This window comes from Rhinopithecus bieti, unplaced genomic scaffold (genome assembly GCF_001698545.2).
Source record: "Rhinopithecus bieti isolate Rb0 unplaced genomic scaffold, ASM169854v2 scaffold_35538, whole genome shotgun sequence".
NCBI classification, from domain to species: Eukaryota; Metazoa; Chordata; class Mammalia; order Primates; family Cercopithecidae; genus Rhinopithecus; species Rhinopithecus bieti.
The window spans coordinates 1,710,088-1,731,866 of record NW_016815913.1 but is presented as its reverse complement, the minus strand read 5'-3'; the positions used below and the strand labels follow the sequence as shown (position 1 = coordinate 1,731,866).

Genomic DNA, 21,779 nt, shown 5'->3' with positions numbered 1-21,779 from the left:
GGGGGATTTTTTTTTTATTTTTGTAGCCATAGTATCTTATTTTCCTATTTTATGACCACTGAAGTATTCCCAAGCCCTCTCTTAAACCTAAGAATTCACATATTGGTGAGAATAGCTGGACATTCAAGATATTTTTGTGATTTCTTTTTTAAATCCTCTATTGTACATGTAATAATGTTGAACAAACAATGAATTGTAATTCCAATGGTTTAATGAGGAAGGAGAAAGACCCTAACTTCTGGACAGAGAAGTTCTTCCCCTCTTTGTGGAAGGCCCTTATTGAAATGTAGATCACGATTGTTACCCAAAGTTTTGTCTCTGTTACTGCATCTGACTTTAGGATCCAAAAAAAAATTCCAATTGATGCCTTTCCTTCTGGAATTGTAAGTGAACACAATAATACTACCTGTTTAAAAGTGAAGTGGATATTGTCACACAGAACATACCAGTGGCTTTTTCAATGTTAAGCTAATGATGCCTCATGAACGTATGATCTACGCAGAAATCCCTGTAGTTGTACCTGCCAATGCTGTTTGTTGGAGAATGAATGTTGAATGTTTTTTCCTCACAAACAAACAAAAAAAAAGCCCTCTAAAGAGAGGGTGATACCTGTCTTTATTCTGGAGAGTGGGGGAGCAAAGTTAAGAATACATAGGGCAATGTTTTTAACTAGGGGTATATATTACAATCCTCTTTGGAACTTGTTAAAAATGCAGATGCTTGGAACAAACTTATGAAAATAGGGATTCGGTGAGTGAATCTGAAAATTCATATTTTAAAATTCTGGAGGTGACCCTTCTGATTGAAGATAAATATAGGGACGGCTGGAGACAGTGGTGCGTGCTTATAGTCCCAGCTACTTGGCAGGTTGAGACAGGAGGATCGCTTGACCCCAGGAATTGAAGACCAGCCTGGGTGATATAATGAGACCCCCTCTCACACACCACACACACACACACAAATACTAAATAGAAAATGAACATTTTTCTACTTGAATTATTTAGTCCAGCACTTCATGTCCTCATTTTGCTTTTAACTAAGAAAATCTTACCTGGCATGATATTTATTTATTATTTAAAAAGGAAAGTCTGATATATAAGTATATCAGAGATAGAGTGAAAACTCTGTCCCTGATCTAGCCCCTAAACAGATATAGCTGACTCTAAGGATAAAAGAACCATAAGCAATAAGAAAATGCCACTTCTCTCAGAACACATGGGGACCTTAGATAATTAAGATCCCTCTAAAAGAAATTAATATAAAAGAAGAGAGAGGCCTTCACTCTCTTCCCCCTCTCCACCCTAAATTATCACACCCTGGGGAAACTGGGCTGTGGAAAAAATTTAACTCTAGAGCACCTTCTGCCAAGAGTGAGATAAATTATCAGCAAGCCCACACGGTTTGGGCAGCAGCCCCAGTAGCTACCATAGCACGCCAAGGATAGAACAAAGCACCTAGTGGCATGGCACAAAGCAGTGAAATGTTGCTGAGCACTTGGGAAGCATTCCCTGGGGGCTATAGGAACACTGAGGAGAACCGTTGCTTTCCCTGAGCTGAGGGGCGCTAGAGTCAGAGTGATCCACGATACAGGTGTTCAACGAAAGAACCTGTGAAATGTTTCTAGGAATAAAATCCGTAACGTTTTTCCTATCCCATATACAGGAAAATATTTTTTAAATAGTGTACTAGTCACATAATCTATGTTTGCACTAGAATCATGCAGAAATGCTTCATTTCGTCAAAGACACTGTTTATCTGAAAAAATAAGTCAGACTTAAGACTTCACGTTTCAAATAATATGAAATTTCTCTGTCATGCCATGTGAGATTTTCTTCGTTAAAAGCAAAATGAGGTCATGAAGTGTTGCACTAAATAATTCAAGTAGAAAATCTGTAATCTTTTATTTAGTTACCCATTTCAATTTGAGCTGTACAGTCTAAGTTTTCTACTACCCAAGTACTTTGGTCATGGTTGTTTTCAACAAAGCACGAACATCTTTGAATTTTCAGTTCTCTAACATTTCAGAAATAGTTCAAACCACTTAAAAGTGAGAGAGGATATTTAAAGCAATGTTATGTGAAAAATACCTCTATTTCTCTTCTTCCCACTGCCCTTGAACCCCCTCCCCCACCCCATTTCAACACAACCTAACTTCCCTCCAGCTAATCCCTATTTCTGTCCTTACCTTCAAAGCTACACTTCTTATTGTGCACATTCTTTTCCTCATTTCCCCACCCCTCATTCACTCCTCAACCCATTCCAATCTGGCTTCCATTCCCTTTGCTACACCAAAACCACTCTCCCTAAAGTCAATGAGCTCCATCTCTCAAAGATACTACTTCTCTGAAGAATTTTATACTCCTGGGGGGGGGGCGCAGTGGCTCATGCCTATAGTCCCAACACTTTGGGAGGCCGAAGCGGGTGTATTGCCTGAGGTCAGGAGTTCGAGACCAGCCTGGCCAACATAGTGAAACCCTGTCTCTCTAAAAAAAAAAGTACAAAAAATTAGCTGGCCCTGGTGGCAGGCACTAGTAATCCCAGCTACTCCAGGGGCTGAGGCAGGAGAATCGCTTGAATCCAGAAGGCAGAGGTTGCACCGAGCCAAGATCGTGCCATTGCACTCCAGCCTGGGCAACAAGAGTGAAACTCTGCCTTAAAAAAAAAAAAAAAAAAAAAAAAAAAAATAAAAGGCGGCGCGGTGGCTCAAGTCTGTAATCCTAGCACTTTGGGCAGGGCCCAGGACGCGGCGGATTGGTGAGCGTCAGGCAGATCGAGACCGATCCTGGCCTACACGGTGAGAACCCCGTCTCTACTAAGAAACTAACAAAAAAACTAAGTCCGGGCCCGAGGGTGGCGGCGCCTGTAGTCCCAGCTACCTGGGGGGGCCTGAGGCCAGACGAGATGGCATTAAACCCGGGGAGGCCAGAGCTTGCGTGAGCTAGAGATCCGTCCACTGCACCCCAGACCTGCGGCGACAGAGCCGCAGACTCCCTCTCAAAAAAAAGAAAAAAGCAAAAAAAAAGAATTTTATACTGCTAACCACTTCTCTCTCCCCTTGCACCTATGGGCTGCAGCACTCACTACATCTCATGGCCACATCTCAATGCCAGACTTGCTCACCCACCAGTCTGTTAAATATTGATGCTCTTTCAAACTATCGCAAGGACAGAAAACCAAACACCGCATGTTCTCACTCATGATGGGAATTAAACAAGAGATCACTTGCGACACAGGAAGCGGGGGAGCATCAACACCAGCCGCCTGCTCAGTGGGCGCAGGGGGGAGGGTAGCATTAGGAGATATCCCTAATGTAAATGACAGAGTTAATGAGTGCAGCACACCAACATGGCACAGCTAGTACATATGTAACAAACCTGCACGTCGTGAAATCATGGTACCCCAAACTTAAAGTATTAATAAAAAATAAAATAAAATAGCTTTCCCAGGCGCGCGGCCGAAGATGCGGAGTGGCCGAGGTCATGGTGCCCTCGATGGGCCCCGAGCCACCTCCTTGGGCCATAAACAAGTTACTGCAGGGGCTGGAAGGTGGTGGTACCTACACTGCGAAGGCCAACACATTTCTGGCCAATTTCTACAGAAACAAGTTGAAGCTACCGGCTTTCCTCCGCAAGCCGGCATGCAACACCAACCCTTTCGGAGGCCCGTACACTTCCGCGGGCCCCCCCCACTTCCGGGCCCCCCGCATCCTCCGGCGGACTGTGCCGAGGGGCATGCCTGCTCAGAAGACCAAGCAGAGGCCAGGCTGCCCTGGACCGCCCTGCAGGTGCTTTGACTACATCCCGGCCCGCCCACCTACGACAAGAAAAAGCAGATGGTGGTTTCCTGGCTGCCCTCAAGGTCCGTGCTCTGAAGCCTACAAGAAAGGGTTTGCCTATTCTGCGGTGCTCCGGCCTTACGGCAGGTTGGCTGGAATTACAGGCTAGTGACAGCCACCCGTGGAGGAAAAGAGGAAAGAGAAAGCCAAGATCCACTACAGAGAAGAACGCTCGTGATGCTACGCAAACAGCTGAGAAGAACGTGGAGAAGAAATTGACAAATACACCACAGGTCCTCAGACCCACGGAACTCTGGTCTGAGCCCAAATAAAGACTGTTAATTCCTTAAAAAAAAATAAAATAAAATAAAATAAAATAAAATAAAATAAAATAAAATAAATAAATATTGATGCTCTTTGTGTCTCAGCCATGGGTCCTGTCTTCCCCGACACTAAACTAGTGATTGCACACACCTCACGGGGTGAAGCCCTCCACTGAAGGGAAAATCCAGTATCTAAAGGGGAAACCCAGCTCTGGGTCATTACTGGCATGCAGAAATAAAAAAATAAGTGTTGCCTGATTTTCAGTTTTCAAGAGTAGTTTAAATCTGGATCATGTGGAACCTCCTGATTTTTAAATACTGGCAAATAAATCATTTTCTAATAATTGTAAAAGCCAATTTGCTAATCAAAGTAAATCCAACACGCCTACTAGAATGTTTCTTATCTCTCTGCTCTACTCTTTATTCTCTTTTCGTAATCTCACCCATGCCCCATTGTTCAATGACTATATAAACATCAACTTGTAATGACTTATCCGTAGAGTAGGCCCTTTTTGAAGCTCCAGATAAATTCAAATGCCTACCCAACATTTTTACTTGGATGTCTTGAAAGTGCTTCATATTCAATATGTCCAAAACAGAATCCATGATCTCCTAATCTGATTCTCTTAGAAGAGCAGACTTGTTTTATTGTCTCCAATAAATGACATAATTATGGTTACTAACAGCTATGTGTCAGGTGTAGTTGGGCATATGTATATGCAAAGGTGTATAAATATATATTTGAGCCATATATATGTTTGTAATATATATTTGAGTATGTGATATCTATGTGAGATATATAGCTTATATATGTGATATAGATACGTATATGTGTATCAGTATTATAGCACTAGTGTTGCCAGAATATAGTAAAGAATTATCTGTTAGAAAATAATGATAAGACTTGGAATTGACTCAGAAGAGAACAGCTTACATGACAGTCACAGTGAGGAAGGTGTCAACTCAATATAAGGCAGAATGTCTTATATTGGATGCCATAATGCACAGGGTCTCCTTGAGGAAGGAAGGACTTATTCCACTAGCTGCAGGTGGACTGCCAGAAGATGTGCCTCAGTTTTTAACCTTCCCTCACGCACCTCAATTTTCCTAAGTCTGCTAACTGAAGAGCCCAGTTTCAGAAACTTGCCCAATGGCAAGTGGAATGCTTGCATCCTAAATAGTCTGAGTGCATTGCTGGAAATGGCCAAACAATGATAGGGTTGTTATTTTTGAATGTTATAGTAAAGATGCATACATTGGATGTCTTCTAATGTTCCTTTCAAATGTAAGGTTTTATTCTCAGTTTTGAATATTGGAAATCATATAATTAACATAATTTATTTACAGAGAACTTTACAGATTATACATATTATCTCATTCAAGCCTCCCCAAAACCAAATGAAGTAGGTGGAGTATTAACCCCATCTTACAGAGGAGAAAAACAAGGCTCAGAACATTATTTGGTCCAAGAGCACCTATTTATTAAATAAAGGATCTAGTACTTGAACCAAGCTCTTCTCACATTTAGCATATAACCAGGATTTCTTTCACCATATCAATTATATGAAAGGACTATGGGTTTTTATAAAAATACTATATAACCAAAAAAGATACTAAACTTTTAATTTGCTTTGCTTTCACCAGTATTTTTAATGAGTTTTTTTAAATCATTGAAAATGCAGCTGTATTTCTATTTGCCAGGTCTAAGTAATTCCATCCAAGAATTTTGATGGGATCTTTGAGATTTGCAGGATTCCTTTATTATTTCATTTGACTCTATATGAGAGTCTGCCTTTCTGTTCAGTTGTATGGAAATGTTCTATGATATATACCTGGCAGTACATATTTCATTGCCTCCAGACTGCCAGGACCAAAGCCAGAGATCCCTTAGCAAACTGTTGCATGTTAACAAGAACATTACAATAGCAGGTGAAGGAAGCTTTGCACAAAATATTTCTGAAATAAAATGTTAGCAGGTAGACTCTATTCTAGCAACCACCAAACCAGACAAAGGAAAGCCTAGCCCTTCAGGTTACCGGAACTTGAGATTTTGTGGTAGAAAAACTTAAACAAAAGCCAGACAAGTGCCCTGCTATCTTCAGAGTTACATTAGATTATCAGAATGGATGGAAGACTGAACTACTATACTCTGAAGAGAGACAAAAACATCTTCCCCTGGCTCCCAATTGTGTCCTTCAACACAATAGTATAATCCAAATTAACCTTACAAGAGCAACATGAATCCAGAAGTCTTCATGGACTCTAACCAGACAATATGAGGCTTTCCATCAAAGACTATTTCATACCTGACTTTATGGAACTCCCTTGGAGGATCTTGGAAGGGAAGAGATTTTGTAGTTATGAAATCCAAGTGTACTTTGTTACCATTTTTCTTCTTTCAGGCAAAAATGAGGGTTTAGTGTGCACCAGACCAAGTCAAGGGCTTTGCATGCATTATTTCAATGAATCCTAGCAGCAGTTTTGAGTTTGCTATTAATATGTCCTTTATGCAAATGAAAAAAGTGAAGCTCACTTTTCCTAGGATCATTTGGCTTGTAAGTGGCAGAGCTAGTGTTTGGCTTTCTTTAGCATCTGAGCTCTTCACAGCTCCACACTGCCTTTTCTAAGTCCTTCAAAATGAAAAACATTTAGTCATCTAAATTTTCCACAAAATGTAACACAAAATTGTAGATCGTGCTATGCAATCTTCAGATTATGTTAAAACTGAGTAAAATCCACCTGGTTCAGCAGCAAGAACTCTAACTGAACAGAAAATAGGATCTTTACAACTCTACTGTGTATGCGGCAACCTGGGCTATAGTGTAGACGGGGATATTGACAGGAATCCTACTCTGACCAGTGGGCTTGCCACTCCAGATTTAAGGAGTCAAAGGAAATAGCTCTAATTGACATGATTTTGAGTTTTCTTGAAAAGCAAAAGACAATTAATATGTTAAAGGGTCACAAATTACAAGAATAATCAAAATGCACAGTTTCTAGGATTCTAGAGGCCAAAGAAATGGCAGAAAAATAGAATAGTTTCTGTCAGGAGCCAGAGTTACTGGAAATACATTTGACAACAAGAATTTAAAGACTATTACAGAAACATATGTCATAAAACATCACATCCCATTCAAAGGATCTAAGGTTTCAAATAAAGAAGTTAAATCTTCTATATCACACAAAATATTTCTGTACGTGGCCTAAAAGAACAAAATATGAACATATTGCTATTTCCTTCCAGTCCTGCAAACTACCATAGCTCTGTTGAATACTACTACGCCAAGTAATTGTGGACAAGATTTGGAGAACTGGTTCTCACTTTCTCCACAAGTCACTGAAAACCACGACATGATTATTAGAAATACAGGAAAGAAAAATACCGATGCTTATAAAAGAGAAAATGAAATGAATAAAAGACCAGGCCAGATTATTAAGGCAGTGAAATACTGTTTATGATATTTTAATGGTAAGTATACATCACTGTACATTTGTCCAAACCCATAGAATATGCGGCGAACACTAAGAGTGAACCCTAATGTAAACTATGGACTTTGAGTGATAATGAGGTATGAATGGTTCATCAATTGTAATAAACGTACCACTCTGGTGCCAAATGTTGATGGTGAGGGGGGCTATGCATGGCTGGCAGGGGGTAGGGAGGATACGGGAACTCTGTATTGTCTGCTCAATTTTGCTATGAACCTAAAACTTCTAAAAAAAAAAAAAGAGTCTTTAAAAGAAGATGACTAGCCTGGGGTCACATGACAGAGGTTGGGAGACCTACAGAGGTCCATAGGCAGCATCTTAGAGTAACAGAGGATAAGTAAACCAAACTCCACAGCTCTACCCTGCTACCTTCCAGTCATTTGCTCCATTATGCCAACATAGTCACAGTATATTTACAACCCTCTCCTCCTTGTACTCTTCATGTTGTTTGCATAGAGTTGTCTACTTTTAAAAAAGTATTATAAGTGTGTCTATTTTATTCCACTTACTTATTTTTTAATTAATTTATTTTTGTAGAGATAGGGTCTCATTCTATTGCCCAAACTGGAGTGCACTGGTGCCATCATAGCTCACTGCAGTCTCAAACTCCAACTCAAGTGATCCTCCTGCCTCGGCCTCTCCAAGTGTTAGGATTATAGGCATGAGCCACAGGGTCTGGCCTTAGTGTGCCTACTTTAAAAGGAAATACTCGCAAAGTAATGAGTCAGTAAAATCTATTATTGAACATTTTAGTTGCAAAATTAACAGTTACTGATGTTCACTATACAAAAATTGGTCTATAATATTTCCTTTCTGCAGCAAAGTTTAGCATAGCAAGCAGTAATTTTAGCACGTATAAAAAGTATTAAAAGCTGTGTGATGGGTACATGAAGGATTATTACATTATTATCTACTTCTGTACCTGTTTGAAATTCTCTTTGATGTAAAGGTTTTCTTTTAAAAAAAAAAAAACTGAACTATAAAACCTGCTTAATGTACCAATAACTCTACATAAGGCAATTTAATTGCTGTCAGATTGTGTTATTATAGTCATAGAAAAATATTCTATATTCTATAGCACCATCATCCTAAAGCATAGCATAGAATTTAAGGATCTGAGATCAGGAATCAGACTGCCAAGGTGCATTCCACATACTTCACTTCTTAGCTGTTAAAACCTTGGAAAAGTTATTTTGCTTAAGCTCCAATTTCCGCACCCAGAAAGGGAATAACATCACCATAAAGCCATTATGAGAATTAAATGACATAAAATGTGTGTAAAGTCACAGCACAATGTCTGCCTCATAATATGTGTTCAATAAATATAAGCTACTATTAATATTGCAAGGTTCTCATAGATATTAAAGTTAAAAGAAGCAGTAAAGCCAATAAAGAGCTCTAATCTATAGATGGGGAGTGAGTTCAGAGAGTCACAATTCAGAAATTAAAAAACATTTCCCCATTCTAGTGTATTCCTCAAATTTTTCCTATTATGAAGATATTTTATATAATATAAAGAATTTTATATATTATTATTTATATTTAGAATATATTATTAGAAGTATATTAATAAATTAGAAATTCAGCAATTTATGAAAATAAATTTTACAAAATAAAAGAAATTGTAAAATCCTAGCATAGTCTTTTAAAACCAGTTAAATAATCCAAAGAAAGTTTTGCCATTGATTCAATCAATCAGTTGTCAAGTTGACTTTGGCTTTTACTTCTCACCAGGCCTTCTGGTGGCACCTCCTCTGTGGTCTGTCTCACACTTAGCCAAAGATAAGTGGGTTATTTGGATTCTCTCATAGTCTCCCCTGCATAGATACATGGAGAACTACCTGAACAGCTAGTCTTTTCCTTTCATTTGCCACAAAGGTTGCTATTTCTACTGACAACACCACTAGGTGTGAAGTTTTTCCACACTGTGCACCAAACTAAATGATCCCCCTTTGACAAGGAAGCTGCTGGTTTTCATGTTCAGCACTGCCCTCATAAACTTCTCAACAGATCCATCTTGGGAATGGGGTACAGAAGACATGGAAAGGAGAAGCCCCAGATAAGAATGCCATAGACTCCCATTGTTCCTCCTAACTTACATTTAGGAAAGGAGAAGCCCCAGATAAGAATGCCATAGACTCCCATTGCTCCTACTAACTTACATTTAGCATTTTTTTGTGGATAATTGCTTCTCAATTTGTTGTATGTCTTTGGTGAATTTCAAGAGCACTGAAATGGTTGTTTTAGACCATACTGTCCAGTTTTATTATTGTATAATATTTTATTAGAAAAAAATTAAAACATACAATGTTCATCATGAAGGTAAATAGTAAGACATGTTCTAAATTGTCTAACTGGTTGCCATTATTATTAGTATTTTGTTTTGTAGACAACAATTATATGCAAAATAAAATGTTCATCCAATCTCAATGCAATATTGGCCCTTGCCTAGACAGTGTTTTTATGAGGAGTTACATTATCTAATATTTAAATTATTCAAGTTCCTTAAAATGTAAGGATTCCAAAAGCTGGTACTAAATAATAATTCATTATTTAGAAACTCCTTTATCTCAAAAAATATGTCTTTTCTGACAGATCATTAGGACTACTGTTTTTTAAAAAAACAGGATGCTAGACATGTACTGTTAAAAAGAGTGTATGATGATTGGATAAAATTAAATATCTCTGTGAACATAATTATAAGGAACCAGGTTGAGACTTGAAAAATAAATATATTTGACTGCAGAACCCAGAGTTATAAAAAATATTTGTACTCTGCTGGAGATGCTCTTAGACAAAATTGTCAAAAAGGAACTTCACCGGGATTAAGTGCAAGCCTGTGTATGCACATTCAGGATGCACTAAACTGTAGTTCAGCCAATCCCTTTATTTTCCAATCCATTGTTCACCCTAATCACAGTCAAACTAATCACAAGATGAATCCATAGGATAATTAAAGCAACCTAAATTAATGGATCATTTATACTCAGTCTCATTCATTTTAAACATCTGACATAATTACAATTTACGGCTTTCTCTTTGTATTAGAGTGGATAGCTGTTAGAACTTAAGCACAATTAGCTGAAAGGAACTGGAAGATGCAATAAGTGTGATATTATGTTACGAACTGTTTTCATGTAATTTTTCTGATCTTTAAATAAAGTAACAAAGTTAATGAATGTGTTCACATAATGATCTGCCAACAACTTGAATGGTCTTAATAAAGTGATAATCTGCAAGAAAAAGCAAAAGAGGTTACACAACTCCTCACTGCTCTGGAAAGAAGTCTAGAAAGGTGCCAAAATTGCAATAATTTCATGGGAACCAAACAAAAAAAGTAATGATTTTTAAGGCTAAAATTGCACCCTACATTCTCAATACAGTAAAATTGGTATTTAGAAGTGTTTTCTTCTTTCCAGATATTGCAAGTTCCAAAATGAGTGAACAGAAAGATGCAGAGCCATGTAGAAAATATTCTTTCATGAAGAAAAATCCAGCACATTACAATGATGCCCTCTGCTGTGATTTTTGATACTACACCAAATAGCCTCATTTCCAATATGTCTCATTGTCTTTGCAGTGCCAATACTTCCAGAAAGCTTTGAGGAAAAAATGATTTAAATCCTTCTATAAAGTTAGTGATCTCCAGGATCTTTTTAAAACTGAAGTGATTGATTCTGGATAATGTTATTCTGAACATGGTGTTTGAGCCACATAAACTTCAGTAAATCCCTTAGTGACAGCATTATTTATTTACGAACATATTTTCATTTATTTTGTATTCTATTTAAATAGTTCCAAAAGGAGATGATATTCACACCAAATGGTTTCTGTAATGACAACTGCTGACCCAATTTGATAGCCAAAAAAAATTTTTTTTTTTACTTAGAAATTTTTGTGTCTCAAATGACCTTTCTACTAAAGTGTCTCCATTTCCTGGGAAAAGATATCAAGAAGCCCGGAAAATTAACCCCAAAATTCATATGAGACTAAAATGAATGCCATTTGAGTATCATTTCTTAATTGCCAAAAGCAGATGTGGACTTACAGGGAAGTGAATAAAGCCTCTTTTGCAAGGTCCCTTCTAAGTGCTAGGAGTGGACAGGAGTTGTGAAGTATTTCACGCAGGGAGGAGAAGTCAGATTGCATTGTGGGAACATTTCTACATAAGAATTTCTGGTCAATTGCATCAAGATAGCTTAGGGGATAAAGAAAGAGACCTGAACCTCTAACAGTCAAGTAAATTGTAATGATTTCTTTTCCTAAGTTAAATATTTCATGCCTGTTTGTTGTTGCTGTTGTTATTGTTATTACTGTTTTTCTTAAAGAGGGCCACAAAAAAAATTGTATAAAGTTCAGGACCGACAAAACCTGAATTGGTTGTTAGACAGTACAATACTACCCAGTACAATCCTGCCCAGAATACGTTATTTTATTTTTACTGGGGTCAGCTTGTATTAATAGAAATTATTTTAGAGGCACTTTTGAAACCAAGGCTAAATCATAGCTTTAAAATGCATTGGTAAAATACTTTATACAATTAAGGGAAAGAAAGAGAACTAATACATTCCCAACAGTGAAGCCACCCAGCGTTCAGGGGCCTCTAGCTGTTGATATCTATGTAGGGGTTAAAAGTACTGGCTTTGGAGCCAGGCTACCCTGGATTTCCATTCTGAATCCATCATTCCCTATCTATGCCACCTTTGGTGAGTCACTCACACCCTGCAAATAGGAGGCATTCAGTAACTATTTGTTGAGTGAATGAATAAATAATGCATCAATCCCACACACTGTCCAGAAAACTTTATCAAATACAGTAGTTCAATTTAATTCCATTTTAAAAACTATTTGCTGCACATCTTTTAGAGAAAAATTTTGGACAAAAGCGTGGGAGGGGATGCAAGAGTTTAAGCAAAGTGTTGTTTGGGTTTAAAAAGAGTATTTAAATTTGGTTGAGGAGATTGGAAAAGGTTTCATGGAGCAAACAGCATTTAGAGAAGAGCCCTGAGATTATTAGGATTAGACCTGGGCGATGTGAAAGATAAAGCAGGCTGGAAGCATTTCAGGCTGAGAAAGCAACACCATAAGCCAAGACCCAAAGATGAAAAAAAATGCAGGGAGTATGTGTTTGGGGAAAAATCAGCAGCCCCACTGGCTTGTGGTAAGAGAATTCACGGGAGACTGGATTGGAAGCTATTCAGGGTCATATCACCACTTCAGTCACTGATCCTCCCCTTTCTGGAGATGCTGACAACTTCCCTGTAAGTGAAGGTTCACCCAACCACCATTATAAGTTACACTTGACTTCTTTATAGACAGTGCCTTTATTTAACTGATATGAAGAAGTATGGGACTCAGTAAACAATTAATAAATTATAATTAAACTCTTCTTGTTCCAGTATTGAAAGGGAATTTTTTAATTCAAGCTTTTGTCCAAGGATGGGTTATCCATATCTTTTTTGAATAGTGACTTCTTTCACATAGAGATCATTTGAATTTCAAGGTTCAAGTTGAAGCTATTGACTGGAAGACTGAAAGGGAAGGAAGCGTAATGGGCATTGGGTTAACAACATAAATTTTGTTCTAGGTTGTTAGAAGGGAAATTGTTCTCCAGGCAAATTTTGACAAAGTTGGATGAGTAAATGAAAGAAATGCCATTCTAGTTGGTACAGTATAAAAAGTAGCTGCCTTGGGCCAGACTTCAGTTTCAAATTGGCCTCCAACACTTACCTGTAGTGTGGTCTTGGGCAATTCATCTAACCTCTCTATGCCTTGATTTCCACTTGTATAAAATGAGAAGTACAATCACAATAATAAAATATGCCAGCAGTATACTGTATTACTATCCACCTGTGGGAGGAGTATGTATTTTCACTCCACTGTCTTTGAAACTGGCCATGTGATGTGTTTTGCCCAGTGGAATGTGACATTTGCCACTCCTTTTATTATGAAAACAGCATGCTCCTAAGGAAGCTGCTCTTTCAGTCCGCATTCTAGAACAAAGAGGACACAGGAAGCAGAGATGTAGCTGATCTACAGCTTACATAAAACCTGAATGATAAATAAACTTTGTCATTGTAAGTCACTGAGATTTGCGAGTTGTTCCTGCTGCAAAGCCAAGTAATACACTGTGCCACCCACCTCACATATTTGTCTTAAGCGAACTTTAAAAATGCTTTAAAGCACTTTATAATGTTCTGTGCCTGTCTATGTCTCAAAGCAGCTCCTTCTCTCGCCATAGATTGATGCAGGTCAGAAAAGTTAGAAACCGCACTAACTTATGTGAGAGACAGTGAAGTGGGAATACCTACTTTCAAAGCTGTACCTCCCTCTCCTGCCCTTCTGCCATTGGTTCCCAAATTAGTTGCTACTGCCCCGTTAGGATTATACTCAGTTCCTATCCCATATCCTCATAAAACAAAATAATCGCACAGGTTTTGTTATTTGTGATGTGAACTCTCATAAAAATATTGAAATGGTACCGCTTTTTCTGCTAGTGTTGGCCCCAATTCTCTTTGAGAAAATGCTCAGAACTGCCGGCGTCTGTTTCTTCTCTCTATTTTGGTTAAATTTTACTTGAATCCTTCATTTAGTCAGTTTTGTCAGAACTTCTCTGTGGAATCCTATTTAAATTCAAAGCACTCTATGAAAAAATTTCAAAAGGATCGCTTAAAAAATACACACACACATTTCAATTTAACTAGCAGTAAGTAACTCTTGTTGACTAAACTCAATAAAGAAGCAACCACTGAGACCACAGAGAAAAAGTCCAAGGGGTGGCACCCCGACTGGCATTAACCCAGGCAGACATGATGGCTAGGGAAGTAGGTGGGACAATGACTAGGCCCAAAAACAAGAAAATCTTTGTTATAAAAGCCTCCCATTTCTGCACAATTAAGTTGAAAGGTGAGCTTCGAGTTACATAAGCCTAGGCAGTTTTGAATTCCAGCTGGCCCACAATCTCTTGCAACCTTAGGCCGCTTACCTGAGACAGCCTTTCTTACCCAACGAATCAGGGAAAATAATAGCTATCTTACAAGACGAGCAAGTTCGTGTTAAATGGAATAAGATGAGTGGAACACCTAACAGAGGACTCAAACATTAATAGCGTCTCCAAAAATTCTCGATTTGTGGTTGGCTGAGGCGGAGGAACAAGATGGCGGCGCTGGCGGCGTGACCGGGCCCTCGGGCCCACAGCCGTTGGCAGCGGTGGCAGCGGTATCGCTGCCACAACTCGCTGTGCCCCCTTTCTCAGCCCGCGACGTCGCCACGACAGCGAGGCAGCAACCGCCACCCAGAAAGAGGTGGAGGCCCAGCCTGGCAACCTTGAGAAACCCTCGAAAACTGTGGCCTGGCGGAAACCCTGGTGTGCTCTGGGGATCAGGCTGACTCCAGGCCCTGTAACACCGGGAAAGGCCTCGGTGGCCATTTCCAGCAGCCCTCACCCTCAGCCTTGTGGGCTGGCGAGCCCCGGAGGCCTCCATCCTCCCCTAGAGGGGTCAGGGCTGAGCCCAGCTTCCATCTTTGCCTCTCAGGATGGCAAACAACAGCGGCTCCAAGGCCGAACTCGTTGTAGGAGGGAAATACAAACTGGTGCGGAAGATCGGGTCTGGCTCCTTCGGAGACGTTTATCTGGGGATCACCACCACCAATGGCGAGGAAGTAGCGGTGAAGCTGGAATCTCAGAAGGCCAAGCACCCCCAGTTGTTGTATGAGAGCAAACTCTACACGATTCTTCAAGGTGGAGTTGGCATCCCCCACATGCACTGGTACGGTCAGGAAAAAGACAGCAATGTGCTAGTCATGGACCTTCTGGGACCCAGCCTCGAAGACCTCTTTAATTTCTGTTCAAGAAGGTTCACCATGAAAACTGTACTTATGTTAGCCGACCAGATGATCAGCAGAATTGAATATGTGCATACAAAGAATTTTCTACACCGAGACATTAAACCAGATAACTTCCTGATGGGTACTGGGCGCCACTGTAATAAGTTGTTCCTTATTGATTTTGGTTTGGCCAAAAAGTACAGAGACAACAGGACTAGGCAACACATACCGTACAGAGAAGATAAACACCTCATTGGCACTGTCCGATATGCCAGCATCAATGCACATCTTGGTATTGAGCAGAGCCGCCGAGATGACATGGAATCCTTAGGCTACGTTTTCATGTATTTTAATAGAACCAGCCTGCCGTGGCAAGGACTAAAGGCTATAACAAAAAAACAAAAATATGAAAAAATTAGTGAGAAGAAGATGTCCACCCCTGTTGAAGTTTTATGTAAGGGGTTTCCTGCAGAATTCGCCATGTACTTGAACTACTGTCGTGGGCTGCGCTTTGAGGAAGTCCCAGATTACATGTATCTGAGGCAGCTATTCCGCATTCTTTTCAGGACCCTGAACCACCAATATGACTACACATTTGATTGGACGATGTTAAAGCAGAAAGCAGCACAGCAAGCAGCTTCTTCCAGTGGGCAGGGTCAGCAGGCTCAAACCCAGACAGGCAAGCAAACTGAAAAAAACAAGAATAATGTGAAAGATAACTAAGCGTAAATGAGGAACAGAAGAAGCAGAGCAGATGATTCGAGCAGCATTTGCTTCTCCCCACATCTAGAAATTGTAGTTCATATGCACACTAGCTAGTGGCTGTGGACAACCATTTACTTGGCGTAAAAAACTTTATTTCAATATAAACTGACTCTGGGGAGCGTGAGTGATGCTGTATCCCAAGGTGTAGCCGCTGTAATTGTGAATATTAAGTGAGGTAGTGAAACATGGTGTCTGGTTTCCTATTGCATTTATTCAAGTAGAAAAATTAACTAAATGGTTGACACACACGAATTGGTGGAGACATTGTCCATTTGCCAATTTTTTGTTAAAACCTTTTATTTTGAACTAGACTGCTTTGAGATCTCATTTCAGAAGAACAGTCTTCAGCCACAGCTGTGAAGGTTGTAAATGCTTACAACTGAGCATTTTCAGGGTTTCTCCATCCCTGGGGTCTGCAAATTGTTCACACAAAAAGCATTCTTAAAATGGTTGGCTTCTTGTTTGCAAGCCAGCTGATCTGGTAGCAACCAAAAATTCCAGTTTTGAGAATACGAAAGATTCTGCCTGCTTACCTGTGAAGACATAAGAAAATCTTAGTAACTACCAGATTATCTTTAGAATTCCACATTAACTTTATCACGTTCTTGGTATTATAAAACAACAACCACCATATTTGTCCACAGAACAGTTAACATCTTACAACTGAAGCATTTATGGTACATTGTTTTTAGATAAATGCTACCATCACTGAAACACCGCCTTAGTGCATCCTGGGATCTTTGTCGTATTTTGAAATGGAGATTTTAATGGACTTTTACAAATTCCCTAAAAACAAAACCGTTCCTGTACAGGAAATGAACTTTTTTAAACAACAACCAAAAAATGCCTGCCTCGATTCACTAAGGAAACTAAAATATCTCCCAATTTTTTTGATAGTAAACTCTAAAGTTTAAAGTCATTTGTCACATGATATTCCTTTGCAAGTAAATTTTATTTCATGACATAACTTTTTTCAATGTTTTTATTCTAAAGTAATTGTTTTGTATGAAGAGGAAATGTATTCTTTCATTTTTCTTTTTCTAATGACTTGTGGTGCAGTATCTAGTACTGCAACTGTCAGAACTTGGTATTGTTACTTCTTCCACTGACTAATAGCTGAGCTGATTTCAAATAAGAATACAAGCGTTGAAGGGTTTAACTACAAGACATTGTTGTTTAAAATACTTGTGAAATGGCTAAAAGCAGTTGACTTTTACCCTTGGAGAGCACACTGTGTGAGGTTCTGTGATCATTGACCCTCCCTAACCCCCATCTGTTTCTCTGAATTATCTGTGTGTGTGCGCTTCCTCTCAATCTTTTTGCACCTTCTTTTTTTTTTCTCTGACGCAAATTAAAGGAAAACTCATTTTCCTTTTAGTTCTTTAAATAGTGTAATTTATTTACTTATATCATGTCAGGATAAATTAAAAGAACATTTGTCTGAAAATGCTGCCAGGAGCCTATTGTGTAAATGTAGGCATTTTGTAAAATAACCTTGAAATTGTAAATTGCCACATGTTTGGTCAGATTGTATCAGGTTTTATTTATTTTTTTATTTTTTTCATTTGAAGACTACTTCAGCAATAATTAATTCCATGATTACCGCATTCTGCCATTAAGGGATATATTAATACTATAATACTGAAGAAATCTTAGTAAGTCCAAATGTTGGGGATAGGAAGCTTCTTTGTTTCTTTCTATCCACCTCGTTAGGTAAAGTATTTATTTCTTAGCTATGAAGCCCTTTCCAGAAATCAGTCTCATAAAGCTATTTTGAGTATAGTTTATATAAAAGAAAATATTTAACTTTGGTAGTAACTTTTGCAAGCTTACCTCCCTCCAGCAAGATATTTTTCAGTGCTTTTATTCATTATGCACTTATTCTGAAATATTCTTGTATTCTTGCCATTTGAAAAGGTTGTGGCATAGTTGTTCTATAATGAAGTTGCAGATTTAAAACTACTGTTAGCTTTGTAAAACAAAATATAGGTGTTTTTCTCCTGGTATATCATCATTCCATTTTTCTTCTAGATACCATTCATTGTCTTCACAGTTCATAAAAGAAGAATGTGAAATGCAGTGAATGCTGTTACTAGTCATGCCAAGAGACGAATCTCATTTCACAAAAATTACATTATGTTTTTCCACTAAAGGGTGATATAAGTTGAAGACACATCACTGTGATATTGGGAGACCTCACCCCTTAAGGCTCCACAGTGGCTTCCTCAGCCGAATTCCAAGTTACTGCTCTTTGCTTTGTTCACCCATTGGAGAGTGCAGTTTTTTTACACGTTGGGAGATGGCCATTCTAACTACTGTTCAATGTCTCTGTTTTGGGGAGGGTAAAACAAGAAAATTTTAAAAAGAGTATATGTGTCCAGGCACAGTGGCTCACGCCTGTAATCCCAGCACTTTGGGAGGCCGAGGCAGATGGATCAGCTGAGGTCAGGAGTTTGAGACAAGCCTGGGCAGCATGGTGAAACCTCATCTCTACTAAAAAATACAAAAAGTAGCCATGCGTCCTGGCAGATGCCTTGTAGTCCCAACTACTCATGAGGCTGAGGCAGGAGAATCGCTTGAACCTGAGAGACAGAGGTTGCGGTGAGCCGAGATCACACCACTGCACTCCAGCCTGGGTGATAGAGCAAGACTGTCAAAAAGAAAGAAAGAAAAAAGAGTAGATGTGAAGGGAGACACTGGTTATCCTACCATGCGGATGTGCTTATGCTTTGATGGTCTACAAATAGATACTTGGAGGTTTACCTTTACTATGATTTTTCCACCAACAAATATTTTTATTAAGAGATTTTCCTAATTCCATTATAATAAAAATATCAAATAAAAGAAGTTTTAAAAAAAAAATCGTCTTCTTGGATTCTTTGTCATTAACCATCTTCCATTGGGAACCTACTGTCGAGTAACAAAAGGAACTATATTCTGCCACATGAAGACAAAAGACAATATATTTGGTATTCTAAAGCCAAAAGCTTTAAAGAAACAGCATGCACCCATTTATATGTATGTACTTTTTTCCTTGACATATTTATAGCTTCTCATAGGTCACACACATTAAAAAGTAGCACACATCTGAAATGTGCAGAAGTAAAATCACACATATTCCAAATAAAGTACATCTTCAGTTCTGTATTTCTCTGTCCTCCAACTTTGAAATCCCTAGGAACTACAAAAAGAGGGAGAGAAAAAGAGAGCCCCCCACCCATCAAGAGGTCATATTGAATGATTCCAAGGAATAGTAGAAACCTGTACTGAATCCAGGTTCTTAAACTGCCAAGTTTTAACTCCTGGCTGCAGTTCCCAACATATGACATAATTTAGAAACTTGATTTAGGCACAGGAGAATTACAGAACTTAAAACACTATGTCCCTCAGCATGTAAAATATTTATGGAAAATCCAGGCAAGTAATAAGCTGTAAAGAAACTAAAAGGAAAAAATTTTGAAAAATGGCAGCTATAGTATTTTAAATCCAAAAGGGAAAAAGAAGAAACGATGGCCATTTTATTAACGTGTAAGTTGGGTGGAACCTCTTTGGGTCCTTCACAGCCTTTCTATTCTTCCACCATCTTCTAACATCTATGATTCCTTGGGGCCATTATGAGACCCACCAGGAGGATGGAGCAGCTGAGGATGGTGCTACTTTTCCAATCAGAGATGATCACAAAAGTTTAGAAATAAGCAATTTCACCCCAATCCAGCAATACCAGCGCCACCACCCACAATGCTTTCACATACAGACTTGTTTACATATATCAGGCTGCATTTAATGTGTCAGTTGGAACTACAGTCATACCAAGGCTAAACTGAGGAAGAGTGAAAGCTTACACATGTCACTGTTAACAGTATTCAGTTCCTCAGAGCTGTTAGCCAGAGGCCTCTCTTAGCACCCTGTCACATGGGCTTCCCTGTAGAGCATCCCACGATGTGGCAGGTGGCTTCATCAGAGAAGCCAAAGGAGTATGTGTGCCAGTGAGATGAAGTCACAGTCTTTTATAACCTAATCTCAGAAGAGACAGTCCTTCACTTTTGCAGTATTCTCTTCATTTGTAGTATATCACTAGGACCAGCCCACTCTCAAGAAGGGATCACACTGTTGCAGGAAGTCAGGGACCCGGAACGGAGGGACCAGCTGAAGTCATGGCAGAAGAACATAAATTGTGAAGATTTCATGAACATTTATTAGTTCCCCAAGTTAATATTTTTATAATTTCTTATGCCTGTCTTTACTGCAATCTCTGAACATAAATTGTGAAGATTTCATGGACATTTATCACTTCCCTAATCAATACTCTTGATTTCCTATGGCTGTCTTTAATCTCTTAATCCCATCATCGTCATAAGCTGAGGATGTGTGTCACCTCAGGACCCTGTGATGATTGTGTTAACTGCACAAATTGTTTAATCGATATGAAATCTGGGCACCTTGAAAAAAAGAACAGGGTAACTGTGATGTTCAGGGAACAAGGGAGATAACCATTAGGTCTGGCTGCCTGAGAGCTGGGCAGAACAGAGTCATATTTCTCTTCTTTCAAAAGCAAATGGGAGAGATACCGCTGAATTCTCAGCAAGGAACAGCCCTGAGAAAGAGAATGCGTTCCTAGGGGTAGGTCTCCTAAATGGCCGCTCTGGGAATGTCTGTCTTTTATGGTTGTAGGTAAGGGATGAAATAAGCCCCGGTCTTCCATAGCACTCCCAGGCCTATTAGGACGGGGAAATTCCCGCCTAGTAAATTTTAGTCAGACAGGTTGTCTGCTCTCAAACCCTGTCTCCTGATAAGATGTTATCAATGACAATGCATGCCCAAAACTTCATTAACAATTTTAATTTCGCCCCAGTCCTGTGATCTCGCCCTGCCTGCATTTGCCTTGTAATATTTTATTACCTTGTGAAGTATGTGATCTCTGTGACCCACACCCTATTCATACACTCCCTCCTCTTTGAAAATCATTAATAAAAACTTGCTGGTTTTGCGGCTTGTGGGGCACCACAGAACCTGCCAACATGTGATGTCTCCTCCAGACACCCAGCTTTAAAATTTCTCTCTTTTGTACTCTTTCCCTTTATTTCTCAGACTGGCCGACTCTTAGGGAAATAGAAAAGAACCTATGTTAAATTATCTGGGGCAGGTCCCCCCAATATCACATGGGGCATGAAGAACAAGAGGTGAGGGCTGAACTTGGTGGCTTATGCCTGTAATCCCAGCACTTTGGGAGGCCGAGGCAGGTAGATCACTTGAAGTCAGGAGTTCCAGACCAGCCTGGCCAACATGGTGAAACCCCATCTCTACTAAAAATGTGAAAGTTAGTCTGTCACAGTGACACATGCCTGCAATCCCAGCTACTCAGGAGGCTGAGGCAGGAGAATTCATTGAACCTGGGAGGCAGAGGTTGCAGTGAGCTGAGATCGTGCCACTGCACTCCAGCCTGGGCGACAGAGTGAGACTCCATCTCAACAACAACAAAACCCCAGGAGGTGGAGATCACTGTGAACCATTTCAGATTTCAGAAGTTGCCTACCCCACCCAGAATAGCTGGACTGTCTTACTTGGCTGCCTCCTCCCACCTTGAAGTTCTGGCTCCTTCT

The 21,779-nt window shown here is 39.4% G+C and overlaps 1 protein-coding gene and 1 long non-coding RNA gene across 2 annotated transcripts in view; one reads left to right on the top strand and one right to left on the bottom strand.

Moving 5' to 3' along the window:
- LOC108516581 (uncharacterized) overlaps window positions 1-13,626 on the bottom strand; it is a 132,948-nt gene extending 119,322 nt beyond the window's left edge. The window contains exon 1 of the long non-coding RNA XR_001881871.1: window positions 13,318-13,626. This is a non-coding gene — a long non-coding RNA (uncharacterized LOC108516581). The remainder of the gene's footprint in view (window positions 1-13,317) is intronic.
- Window positions 13,627-14,581: 955 nt separating this feature from the next.
- On the top strand, window positions 14,582-17,143 carry CSNK1A1L (casein kinase 1 alpha 1 like). The gene has a single exon (XM_017854127.1). The coding sequence runs from the start codon at window positions 15,124-15,126 to the stop codon at window positions 16,135-16,137; it is 1,014 nt and encodes a 337-aa protein (XP_017709616.1). The 5' UTR covers window positions 14,582-15,123; the 3' UTR covers window positions 16,138-17,143.
- The last annotated feature ends 4,636 nt before the right edge of the window (window positions 17,144-21,779 follow it).